We start from the raw sequence: 13,803 nt of genomic DNA, 5'->3' as shown, positions 1-13,803 counted from the left end.
TAAGATCTCGCAGGAAATACCAGTGAAATATAAACCCATGTTACTATTACTCAGTGCTCACATAAATAGTAAAGACTGACAACAAATGTGCTAATGGTCTGGAAGAATAACGTCATACAACAACATCTACTTAAATGCTTGGCTGAAATCACACAGAGGATTGGTGGAATCCCAAAAGGCGGGTGTGGGGAAAAACAATATAGTAGCAATCCCCATTGTTTCCTATTTCAGTACACACAGTCTCCTCTCAATGACAGACTGACAGAATATCAGAAGTTTGTCGCATCCATTAGAAGAAGAAAATATATCTGCTCTTCAGTACAACAATGGGTGTATACTGGATCCAGAACAGCATCTTCTTCCTTATTCTTCTCTGTTCAGGTAAGTACATTGTAGATACCTGATAATGCATTCATGGGAAAGATTTATCAAAAATGTGGAACAGGAGAGCAATATCCCAACCAATCGGGTTCCAGATCCCATTTTTAGAGGCCATTTTGAAAATCATGGAAGCAATCTGCTTCCACAGGGAAACTTCTCAACCCTTTCCCTATTTGTATGCCATTTTTTAAATTTAGGCTTTCATAATAGTAGATTTCACTAATAGTACATTATGTGGAATTTAAAATCTTGTGAATCTTGGACTAAGTTCTAATATTTTGGTCAGTATTTTAAGCCAAAACAGGAAATGGTCAAACATACAGAAAAATGTGCAAATCTTTTCATCAGGCTATGTGCAATTGTGCACACATAGGGGGGTATTTATCAAAGGATGTATGCGTTTTCTTTTCACGTAACTTTGGCGCAATACTTTGGCGCAGTGTCTTTTTGCGCCAAAGTTTGGCGCATCTTCTCCGCTGTCATTTTTACAACTTTCTCAAAATCACAAGGTCCTGTGTGTGATTTTAACTTCAGTCAGTAATTCATCATTTGCGCCAATCGATCTTTTGGCGCAATTTTGGCACCAATCCTGTTTTTGGGGGGGGGGGGGGGCAAATCCCCGCCAAGAAATTTTGCACATGGAAAACACACTTAGCAATGTCAGAAAATGTAAAGGCGTCAAAATACATTAAAAAATCTTTTTTGTGAAAGCAGCGACGCCTCCAGGGCTGCTCAATACTATCCTGCGACAACGTTGTCTCTGAGGGACCTTCACCCTCCGTTGAGCCAGCATTGGACATGGCCACACAGGTTCAGGAAAGGTAAGCACTAGAGCAGCCAACGGCTGTCCGGGCATGCTGGGAATTGTAGTATTGCAACATCTGGAGGTCTGCAGGTTGAAGACCACTGCACTAAAGTAACAAAACAAAAAAAAAAAACCAAGTTGAAAATAAAATCCATTTCACATGGTGGCTATAAACCCCACAAAAGAAAATAACTCATGTCGCTTGCTGATATCCTGCAGGAGGGACTCCGAAATGGCTGCTCTACAGGGTAAAATACGCGTCCTCTGTGGCGGTAAGTTCTGTGTAAAAGGCGCTGTGAACAGCTGATTTCAACATTTGAGCCAAAATTACTAACAACTTGCACCAAATGATAAATTTGGTGCATGTTCACGAAAACCAAAGTGAAAAAAAGAGGGTAAAAAGAAACTGTCAACAGGCAAAATTGATAAATACCCCCCCCCCCCCCATTGTATTTTAAGGTTCAGAAAAGTCAGTCTGTATAGGCAAAACGTATCTCTAAATTCCAGATTTTTCTATGCCATTTGTACAGTTTTTGGGCATTTTTTTCACATAGTTTTCATGCTTTTATTGCTATAACAAATGGTAATATGCAGTTTGCAAAATAAGATTTCTTGTGACAATGAAGTTCAAAAAAGGTGGGAAAAAAATCCCCAAATAAAAAACAAAAAAAACAAAATGTCAGAAATGTCAAAAGTTTTGATTGCACCATGTTTCATTCTTGAGACTTGCTACAATTGTTCGATATAAGTTGGGGTATTAAAGGGGTATTCCAGGCCAAAACTTTTTTTTATATATCAACTAGCTCCGGAAAGTTAAACAGATTTGTAAATTACTTCTATTAAAATATCTTAATCCTTCCAATAGTTATTAGCTTCTGAAGTTGAGTTGTTGTTTTCTGTCTAACTGCTCAATGATGACTCACGTCCCGGGAGCTGTGCAGTTCCTATGGGGATATTCTCCCATCATGCACAGCTCCCGGAACGTGACATCATCATTGAGCAGTTAGACAGAAAACTTCAGAAGCTAATAACTATTGGAATACCCCTTTAAGCTTGACTCTCAGGCCAGCCACCAGATTCAACCTTTTTTCTGCATAGACTTCTATCGCGAAAAAAATCAGATTCTATTGGCAGTTCAGTGGGCAGGCATTATTGCGAATTGACACATATTCCCTATCCTGTGGCTTGGGGATAGATTTTTCTTTGGACATAGCCTTGAGGACAATTTTCAATTTTCATTTTTACATTTTAGTTTTTTCCTCCTCGCATTCTAAGAGCCAAATGCTTTTATTTCTTTTTCATCCACAGAGGGTTTGTTTTCTGCATGACCAATTGTACTTTGTGATGACACATTTCATTTTACCATTAAATGTAAGACGCAACCTACATTTTTTTTCACAGTGCACTATACGGTAAAGCTGACACAGTGGGACACAGTTGGGAGATAGTTAAAAACTGGCTAATTCTTAGAAAGTGTATACTTAAAGGGGTACTCTGGTGGAAAAAAAAATCATATCAACTGGCTGCAGAAACAGATTTGTAAATTACTTCTATTGAAAAATCTTACTCCTTTCAGTACTTATCAGCTGCTGTATACTACAGAGGAAGTTATTTAGTTATTTTCTGTCTGACCACAGTGCTCTCTGCTGACACCTCTGTCCATGTCAGGAACTGTCCATAGTAGGAGCAAATCCCCATAGCAAACATATGCTGCTCTGGACAGTACCTGACATGGACAGAAGTGTCAGCAGAGAGCATTGTGGTCAGACAGAAAATAACTCTACAACTTTTCTCTGGAGCATACAGCCTGGGCAGTAGCTCCCATAAGGTGACTGAGGCAATTGCCTCAGGTGTTCTGCTGCAAGGGGGTACATCGGCTAAGGATGTCCAGCACAGGGAGTCCAGCACACATTACACTTGGCAGTGATTCCTAACCAGGGTGCCCCGGCAGGGGTGCCAAGACACTCCAGTGGAAAAGATGACACAAAAAGGTTGTTGAATTTTACATACCGGCCTGTGCACCTGTCACTTATGGTGCGTCAGGGCCTGCAGCACTGTGAGTGAGTCGCAGGCATGGGGTGGGTGGCTGTGAAAATTGTGAGGGGTGCCCTGAGCCCAAATGGGGGAGGGGGGACAATCTTCTGTTCTTGCCACGGGCACAAAAGGAGCTAGATACAGCTCTGCATACAGCAGCTGATAAGTACTGGAAGGATTAAACATTTTTAATAGAAGTAATTTAGTAAGGTTTACAGTCCATTTATCATGAGTGGGGGATAAGAGGTTATTGTGTCTCCACAAATCAAGGAGAGTTCTCTGTATCACTGTGTGAGTACAGTAGATTGTAACCATTATGCACAATAACTGTGAGCAGACAGACAACTTCATTGCAGAATGTTGCAGTAAGGTCTATTGATGGGGAAAAAAGCCTGTCTAGTACCGTACACGCTGCCAGTCTCCTTTTTAGCCATTATATAAATAATACAATATTCATCTGTGCATGATGAAATGTCTTCTAAATGACACAAATCTTTAATGCTGTGCACCTCTCATCAGCTGACAGTCACAATGTTGGTTTTTGGTCCTCGCTCCAGCAGTGCGTGCAGCTGTAACCGGCAGAAGTGCAGTGCAAGCCAACCGAGCATGCTAGTGCGTTTTATGCTGAGTTCCTTATGCAAATGGTTTATAATGAAGATGTCCGATGTAGAGATGAGGTTAAGACAAGGTGCAGTGTCCTTATGTTAGTGGAACATGTCCTCTCCTTAATGAGAAAGTATAGACAGAAACCAGGTTTATTGTTTGCACGTGAACTAGGTGCTATCCAGGGGCGGATCCAGAGTCTAGTCTCGGGAGGGGCACTATTAGAGTATTTTGTGTTGGCGGACAGTAAATAAGTTGCTGCTTAAGGTACTTACAATATTAAATGTATCATACAGTCCTAACCTTGTTTAAGACTCATAGGCCATGTTCACACGTCAGAATTTCCAAGGCGGAATTCGGCCCGGGCATTCCGCTGTAGCAGAGTCCCATTTAGTTCAACATGATTCTGCTGCGCTGTGCTCACGGCAGATTATCCATGTCAGATGTTTCCAGCACGGAAATTCTGTTTTCTGTCTCCGCAGAAAGAATGTGCACGTTCATTCTTTGTGCAGACACCGCATGGAACGCTTAGCCATCTAGGAGACGCTGTCTGCACAGAGATTTTCCCTGCGGACAGATAGGATATGTTTTAACAGAGATATCAATATTACAAAGATCATAAGACATTTTAAGCAGTTTACGCATATATTAGAATGTTTACATAAACAGGACAACACGTAGGACACAGGGTCACACATTTAGTGGGAGATTTATCAAAACCTATCCAGAGGAAATGTTGACCAGTTGCCCATAGCAGCCAAGGCCTTTTTTTACAAATGAAAGAAGCGATCTGATTGGTTGTTATGGGCAACTCGGCAACATTTAGACTGGAAGAAAGGAGATTTTGTCTAAGGCAAAGGAAAGGGTTTTTACAGCAACTGGATGAATATTTGCAAAAACATAACATTAAGGGATATAGGCCCTGATTTTTTTTAGCATGTTGTGATGCCCGCGCTGTAGCATGTTGTGATGCCCGCGCTGTAGCATGTTGTGATGCCCGCACTGTAGCATGTTGTGATGCCCGCGCTGCAGCATGTTGTGATGCCTGTGCTGTAGCATGTTGTGATGCCCGCGCTGCAGCATGTTGTGATGCCCATGCTGTAGAATGTTGTGATGCCTGCGCTGCAGCATGTTGTGATGCCAGCGCTGCAGCATGTTGTGATGCCCGCGCTGTGGCATGTTGTGATGCCCGCACTGTAGCATGTTGTGATGCCCGCTCTGTAGCATGTTGTGATGCCCGCGCTGTAGCATGTTGTGATGCCCGCGCTGTAGCATGTTGTGATGCCCGTGCTGTAGCATGTTGTGATGCCCGCGCTGTAGCATGTTGTGATGCTTGCGCTGTAGCATGTTGTGATGCCCGTGCTGTAGCATGTTGTGATGCCCGCGCTGTAGCATGTTGTGATGCCCGCGCTGTAGCATGTTGTGATGCCCGCGCTGTAGCATGTTGTGATGCCGGCGCTGTAGCATTTTGTGATGCCCGCGCTGTAGCATGTTGTGATGCCCGCGCTGTACCATGTTGTGATGCCTGCGCTGTAGCATGTTGTGATGCCCGCGCTGTACCATGTTGTGATGCCTGCGCTGTAGCATGTTGTGATGCCTGCGCTGTAGCATGTTGTGATGCCCACACTGTAGCATGTTGTGATGCCCGCGCTGTAGCATTTTGTGATGCCCGTGCTGTAGCATGCTGTGATGTCCGCTCTGTAGCATGTTGTGATGCCCGCGCTGTAGCATTTTGTGATGCCCGCACTGTAGCATGTTGTGATGCCCGCGCTGTAGCATGTTGTGATGCCTGCGCTGTAGCATGTTGTGATGCCCACGGTGTAACATGTTGTGATGCCCGCTCTGTAGCATGTTGTGATGTCCGCGCTGTAGCATGTTGTGATGTCCGCGCTGTAGCATGTTGTGATGCCCGCACTGTAGCATGTTGTGATGCCTGCTCTGTAGCATGTTGTGATGCACGCTCTGTAGCATGTTGTGATGCCTGCGCTGTAGCATGTTGTGATGCCCGCGCTGTAGCATGTTGTGATGCCCGCGCTGTAGCATGTTGTGATGCCCTCACTGTAGCATGTTGTGATGCCTGTGCTGTAGCATGTTGTGATGCCCGCGCTGTAGCATGTTGTGATGCCTGCGCTGTAGCATGTTGTGATGCCCGCGCTGTAGCATGTTGTGATGCCCGCGCTGTAGCATGTTGTGATGCCCTCACTGTAGCATGTTGTGATGCCTGTGCTGTAGCATGTTGTGATGCCCGCGCTGTAGCATGTTGTGATGCTCGCGCTGTAGCATGTTGTGATGCCCGCGCTGTAGCATGTTGTGATGCCTGTGCTGTAGCATGTTGTGATGCCCGCGCTGTAGCATGTTGTGATGCCCGTTCTGTAGCATGTTGTGATGCCTGTGCTGTAGCATGTTGCAAAAAATTATTTTCAGTATAATAATCAAACATACCAATTGCCACAGAATGGGAAAGTGCTAAAAAAGTTTTTACCATTTAAAACTACAGCTCCCAGTATGACCTTAAAGGGGTATTCCGGTGAAAAACTTTTTTTTTTAAATCAACTGGTGCCAGAAAGTTAAACAGATTTGTAAATTACTTCTATTAAAAAATCTTAATCCTTCCAGTATTTATTAGCTGCTGAAAACTACAGCGGAAATTATTTTCTTTTTGAAACACAGAGATGTCTGCTGACATCATGAACTCAGTGCTCTCTGCTGACATCTCTGTCCATTTTATGAACTGTCCAGGACAGCATATATTTGCTATGGGGATTTCATTTTACTCTGGACAGTTCCTAAAATGAACAGAGATGTCAGCAGAGAGCACTGTGCTCATGATGTTAGTAGAGAGCTCTGTGTTTCAAACAGAAAATAATTTCCTCTGCAGTATTCAGCAGCTAATAAGTACAGGAAGGATTAAGATTTTTTAATAGAAGTAATTTACAAATCTGTTTAAAAAAAAAAAAAGTTTTTCACCGGAGTACCCCTTTAAGTATGTGGTAAGGTTATGCTGGGAGTTGTTGTTTCACCCATCATTACTGCAAAACTTACAAGTGACTCCAGCTCTGATGGGACAGTCAGGACAATACACAATGATATCAGTGACTTTAGGTGATGTCTTCTCTATAGTGAGGAGAATACACAATATTATCAGTGACTATAGGTGACATCTTCTCTATAGTCTTTCCTTATCTAATTCAGATGGTATATACCGCCGGGTCCAGCTAAAAGTTCACTCAGCAGAACTTGATACCCAGATGGTTTCTATGTCAGCAGATTCTGATCCTCTATATGAAAACAATAATTATTATAATACTGCCAAACACTGTATCCTTTGAATATAATATCGCTACACACCGTACCCTCTGTATATAAAACCGCCACACACCTTAACCTCAGAATATAATACTATTACACACTGAACCCTCTGAATATAATACTATTACACACTGAACCCTCTGAATATAATACTACCACATACTGTATCCTCTGAATATAAAACCACCACATACTGTGCTCTCTGAATATAACCTTGCCATGCACCCTCTGAATACAATACCGTAATGTATTGTAGCCCATAAAAACCATACAACCCTAAAAAATCCTTAAAGTATACACTATGGCCGACATGTATAATTGTCTCTTGTTTTTTGTGTCTAAAAATTATGAAAAAAAGGCGCAAGCAGGGTTTATTTGCGCCTTTTTTTGCACTTGAGTTGCAATCCACAGATTTTGGCAATACACATGATATGGACGGGTTTTATGAACTGCGTCTTTTTGTGCCACTGAAAAGTCTCTAAAACTACACCAGCCCAGACTTAGCTTTTTGGTGTATGTGAAGAGAGAAATGTTAGAAAATGTGACCCACACAAAATTTATCAAATGGTCTGCTATCTTTTTATAAATGTGGCGCTCCTACACAGAAAAATACTTCACTTACACCTACAAAATGCAAAACACTCTGTGCCCCTCACTTATAGTAATAATGTCCCATCCTGTGCCCCCACATATAATAATTATAACCCGTCCCCCCCACATAATAATAATAATGCCCTCTGTCCTGTTCCCCCTACATAATAATAATAATAATATTTCCCTCTGTCCTGTGTCCCTCACATATAATGCTCCTGTCATGTTCCCATCACATATAATGCCCCCTGTCCTGCCCCCTCAGGGGGCATGATATGTGAGGGGCATAGGACATTGGGCATTATATGTGGGGATACAGGACAGCCCCCTCCAGTCATGTGCCCATATAATGCACATATAATGCCCCCCTGACATATGTCCCTGACGTATAATGCCCCCTGCCCTGTGCCCCTCACATATAATGCCCCATGCCCTGTGCCTCTCACATATAATGCCCCCTGAGGGGGCAGGATAGGGGGGCATTATATGTGAGGGGCACAGGACATGGGGCATTATATATGAGGGGCACATAACAGGGGGGCATCATATGCGTGGAGCACATGATGGGGGGCCATTATATGTTGGGGGCACATGACAGGGGGGGATTATATATGAGGGGCACAGGACAGGGGGTATTATAAGTTATGGGCACATGACGGGAGGTATTAAAAGTAAGCGGCAAATGTCTGGGGGGCATTATATGTGCATTATATGGGCACATGACAGGGGGGCCCCTGTCATGTGCCCCCACATATAATGCCCCCTGACATGTGCCTCTCACATATAATGCCCCTGTGTCATGTGCCCCCAACATATAATGCCCCCTGTCATGTGCCCCCAACATATAATGCCCCCTGTCATGTGCCCCCAACATATAATGCCCCCTGTCATGTGCCCCAACATATAATGCCCCATGTCCTGTGCCCCTCACATATAATGTACCCCTGACATGTGCCCCTCACATATAATGCCCCCTGGGGGGGCAGGACAGGGGGCATTATATGTGAGGGGCACTTGTCAGGGGGGCATTATTTGTGAGGGCCACGGGACATGGGGTATTATATATGAGGGGCACATGCCAGGGGGGCATTATATGGGCACATGACAGGGGAGGTCCTGTCATTTGCCCCCACTTATAATGCCCACCTGACATGTGCCCCTCACTCATCCTTTGCCCCTCTGATTTATAATTTGCTCCCCCCCCTTTCTCACCCGTCACCTCTCTCTCTCGTCACCTTTGTCACACGCTACGGCTGCTCCATTCTTGCAGTCAGTGAGAGCCGCGGGGACGTGATTTCCGGGTCACATCACATCATCGCGCCGGCGTAATACCGTGGATGGCGTCCCCGCGGCTCTCATTGACTGCAGGAATGGAGCAACCACAGCGTGCGAGAAAGGTTAGGGATTGGTGGAGCGGGACAGCTGACAGCCCCATTGCCCCCCCCCCCCCCCCCGAATCCGCCACTGGTGCTATCAAAGTGTTCTTGAATGGTGGTTTCACGTAAATGGCTGTACACATTTTGAGACACCTCAGGTCTTTTCTTCAGTCACTATGATAAAAATGCCAAATTTGTACAAATCACTCTGATTCAGGATATTGACTAATACTGTTTATGTACAAATCTCATTGATGTGTTTGTAAGAAAAATATATGTTATATATATATTATTGTTTCTGTTTAGGGACCCAAGAAACATCCAACTTCCAAAAGTCAAATTCAACTGAAGTGCGCCTTTTACATTCCCTTATGAATGGGTATGAAGCCAAAGTGAGACCTGTTCAGGACTGGAAAACGGTCATCAATGTCCATGTAGACATTACTATTTATGCTATTCTCTCTGTAGTAAGTAGAAAGATTTTGCTATTACTCAAAATAAATATTTTCTGTCGCCGTATGAAAGTGTTAATTTCCGTGGAACATCCCTAAATGCAACTTTTTAAGCACACTTGTCAGAATGATATCACATTTGCATCAGAAGGGAATGAAAGGTAACTGATGTAACCCAATTTAATTGTTGACTTTTTTCTATAGGAGTTATCACGTAGCCATGTGAGCCATCACAGTTATCTCCCCCCAGTCCTGACACTCTTTCCAACAACCCCCAACACCGAGCCAAACACACAGTACCACCCACAGTTGGGGATTTTACAAGGCAATAAACATACATAAGAATTGCCTTCAAAACATCAAATCCTTTCTGAAATGCCTATTTGGTCTTTTCTAGATTGATAACATCTTCCAGCAAAATCTTTATGCAGTACTCTCTTATCGTGTCCTTCAAGTTATGAAAGGGGTACTCCGGTGGAAAACTATTTTTTTCATATAAACTGGCTCCAGAAAGTTAAACAGATTTGTAAATTACTTCTATTAAAAAAATCTTAATCCTTCCAGTACTTATCAGCTGTTGTATACTGCAGGAAGTTGAATTGTTCTTTCCTGTCTGACCACAGTGCTCTATGCTGACACCCCTGTCTGTGTCAGGAACTGTCCAGAGAACAAGCAAATCCCCATAGCAAACCTATCCTGCTCTGGACAGTTCCTGACATGCACAGAGGTGCCAGCAGAGAGCACTGTGGTCAGACTGAAAAGAACATACTCAGCTTCCTGTTGAGCATACAGCAGCTGATAAGTAGTGGAAGGATTAAGATGTTTTAATAGAAGTAATTTACAGATATGTTTAAATTTCTGGCACCAGTTGTTTTGAAGAAAAAAAAATAACGTTTTTCACCAGAGTACCCATGTAACATTCCCTATCATGGCAAAAAACAGGATAGGAGTTGTAATTTCTCTTATCAAAGAACTTATTATTTAGCCCAGCTTCTCAGTGTCCCATAAAAGTAGAGTCACCCCCACATAGTTTCCAAAGAATCAGCTCAATCTGGCACTGCTTAAAAGTAGTAAAGAACATTTAATACCTCCGAGTACTGTAGGGAAGCACTACCAGACAGCCAGTCAGTGCATGCACTTTAGTAACACAGGGGTTATACCAGTGAAATGCCTATTCTGATAAATGTTTCTAATCATATTACTCTATTCTTCTATTCTACAATTGTATTAACATTTTTACTATGTTTCCATTTATAGGAAGAGAAAAATCAGCTGCTGACTACTTACTTTGTATATAATCGGGTAAGAAAATGGATGATCTTGATGCATAGCATGTGGGATATGCCAGATTTATTATCAGTGTGGATCCAACTGCCTAGATCCTTACCAATACTTAGACTAGGAGGGCTGTGGTAGTATAGGAGGGCTGTAGCTCCATAACAGTTCTTTTAGATTGATGCAGAGATACACAGCACTACATTACAGCTGCTTAACAGTTAACAAAAAACACCACTGCGCAGAAGATATCCAGAAGGATCGGCATTACCTGGATATGATGTAATATTAAAAGATGAGAATACCCCCTTGAAAGGATTATTGGGGATAAAACAAATTATATATGGCTCAGGATACTATGAAATAAAAAAAAGTGATACTCACTGTCACGATTCGGCTTACGGGTTGTGGATCCGCTGTGTCAGCGAGGGATTGGCGTGGACCGTGCTAGTGGACCGGTTCTAAGAGGCTACTGGTTTTCACCAGAGCCCGCCGCAAAGCGGGATGGTCTTGCTGCGGCAGTAGCAACCAGGTCGTATCCACTAGCAACGGCTCAACCTCGCTGACTGCTGAGAAGGCGTGGGACAGAAGGACTAGGCAGAGGCAAGGTCAGACGTAGCAGAAGGTCGGGGGCAGGCGGCAAGGTTCGTAGTCAGGATGGATAGCAGAAGTTCAGGTACACAGGCTTTGGACACACTAAACGCTTTCACTGGCACAAGGCAACAAGATCCGGCAAGGGAGTGCAAGGGAGGAGATCAGATATAGCCAGGGAGCAGATGGAAGCCAATTAAGCTAATTGGGCCAGGCACCAATCATTGGTGCACTGGCCCTTTAAGTCTCAGAGAGCTGGCACGCGCGCGCCCTAGAGAGCGGAGCCGCGCGCGCCAGCACAAGACAGCAGGGGACCGGGACGGGTAAGTGACCTGGGATGCGACTCGCGAGCGGGCGCGTCCCGCTGTGCGAATCGCATCCCCGACGGCCATGACAGTGCAGCGCTCCCGGTCAGCGGGACTGACCGGGGCGCTGCAGGGAGAAAGACGCCGTGAGCGCTCCGGGGAGGAGCGGGGACCCGGAGCGCTAGGCGTAACAGTACCCCCCCCTTAGGTCTCCCCTTTTTTTTGTCCGGTAACTGCCTCCCCTGGGATGAGGACACCGGGAAAGAATGGAGGGTTTCCTCAATGGCAGGCAGTACAGCAGGAGTTGGAATGGGGAGGGAGGGCAGAGGGTGAAGCTTGGCACGGGGCAGGGTGACACAAGGACGGGAGCCATGAGGAGGCACAGAGGCTTGCCTGACGGGACTGGGAGGGGGGGAGAGGCACTTCCTAAGGCAGGCAGAGTCCCAGTTCTTGATCTCCCCGGTGGTCCAATCAAGGGTGGGAGAATGAAGCCGGAGCCATGGCAGACCGAGGAGGACCTCAGAGGTACAGTTGGGGAGAACGAAGAGCTCAATCCTTTCGTGGTGGGGTCCAATACACATCAGGAGGGGTTCTGTGAGGTAACGCACGGTGCAATCCAGTCTGACACCATTGACCGCGGAAATGTAGAGCGGCTTGACGAGACGGCTCACCGGGATGCTGAATTTATTCACAAACGACTCCAAAATAAAATTACCAGAGGCACCAGAGTCCAAGCAGGCCACGGCTGAGAGGGAGGAGTTGGCTGAAGGAGAAATCCGCACGGGCACCGTGAGACGTGGAGAAGCAGACTTGGAACCAAGAGACGCCACACTCACGTGAGCTGGGTGCGTGCGTGCGTTTCCCAGACGTGGAGGACGGATAGGGCAATCCACCAAGAAATGCTCGGTACTGGCACAGTAAAGACAGAGATTTTCTTCCCTACGGCGATTCCTCTCTTCCTGGGTCAGGCGAGACCTATCCACTTGCATGGCCTCCTCGGCGGGAGGCCCAGGCGTAGATTGCAACGGATACTGTGGGAGAGGTGCCCAGAGATCTAAGTCTTTTTCCTGGCGGAGCTCTTGGTGTCGCTCAGAAAAACGCATGTCAATGCGGGTAGCCAAATGGATGAGTTCTTGCAGGTTGGCAGGAATCTCTCGTGCGGCCAGCACATCCTTGATGCGACTGGATAGGCCTTTTTTAAAGGTCGCGCAGAGAGCCTCGTTATTCCATGATAACTCGGAAGCAAGAGTACGAAATTGGATGGCGTACTCGCCCACTGAAGAATTACCCTGGACCAGGTTCAACAGGGCAGTCTCGGCAGAAGAAGCTCGGGCTGGCTCCTCGAAGACACTCCGGACTTCAGCGAAAAAGGACTGGACTGAGGCTGTGGCAGGATAATTGCGGTCCCAGAGCGGTGTGGCCCAAGACAAGGCCTTTCCTGAAAGAAGGCTTACTACAAACGCCACCTTAGACCGTTCTGTAGGAAACAAGTCAGACAACATCTCCATATGCAGGGAACACTGAGACAAAAATCCACGGCAGAGTTTAGAGTCCCCATCAAATTTGTCCGGCAGGGACAAGCGGAGGCTAGGAGCGGCCACTCGCTGCGGAGGAGGTGCAGGAGCTGGCGGAGGAGATGGTTGCTGCTGTAGCAGAGGCAGAAGTTGCTGTAACATGGCGGTCAACTGCGACAGCTGCTGTCCTTGCTGGGCAATCTGCTGCGATTGCTGAGCGACCACCGTGGGAAGGTCAGCGAGACTTGGCAGCGGCACCTCAGCGGGATCCATGGCCGGATCTACTGTCACGATTCGGCTTACGGGTTGTGGATCCGCTGTGTCAGCGAGGGATTGGCGTGGACCGTGCTAGTGGACCGGTTCTAAGAGGCTACTGGTTTTCACCAGAGCCCGCCGCAAAGCGGGATGGTCTTGCTGCGGCAGTAGCAACCAGGTCGTATCCACTAGCAACGGCTCAACCTCGCTGACTGCTGAGAAGGCGTGGGACAGAAGGACTAGGCAGAGGCAAGGTCAGACGTAGCAGAAGGTCGGGGGCAGGCGGCAAGTTTCGTAGTCAGGATGGATAGC

General features: G+C 45.8%; 1 protein-coding gene across 1 annotated transcript in view; it reads left to right on the top strand.

Annotated features, from left to right (window-relative positions):
- The first annotated feature begins 326 nt into the window (after window positions 1–326).
- LOC130293221 (5-hydroxytryptamine receptor 3A-like) overlaps window positions 327–13,803 on the top strand; it is a 35,410-nt gene continuing 21,933 nt past the window's right edge. The window contains exons 1-3 of the mRNA XM_056541724.1: window positions 327–381; window positions 9,406–9,566; window positions 10,809–10,853. Coding sequence (XP_056397699.1) covers window positions 327–381; window positions 9,406–9,566; window positions 10,809–10,853 — 261 coding nt within the window. The remainder of the gene's footprint in view (window positions 382–9,405; window positions 9,567–10,808; window positions 10,854–13,803) is intronic.

Source organism: Hyla sarda, chromosome 10 (genome assembly GCF_029499605.1).
Source record: "Hyla sarda isolate aHylSar1 chromosome 10, aHylSar1.hap1, whole genome shotgun sequence".
NCBI classification, from domain to species: domain Eukaryota; kingdom Metazoa; phylum Chordata; class Amphibia; order Anura; family Hylidae; genus Hyla; species Hyla sarda.
This window is presented reverse-complemented; position numbering and strand designations above follow the sequence as displayed.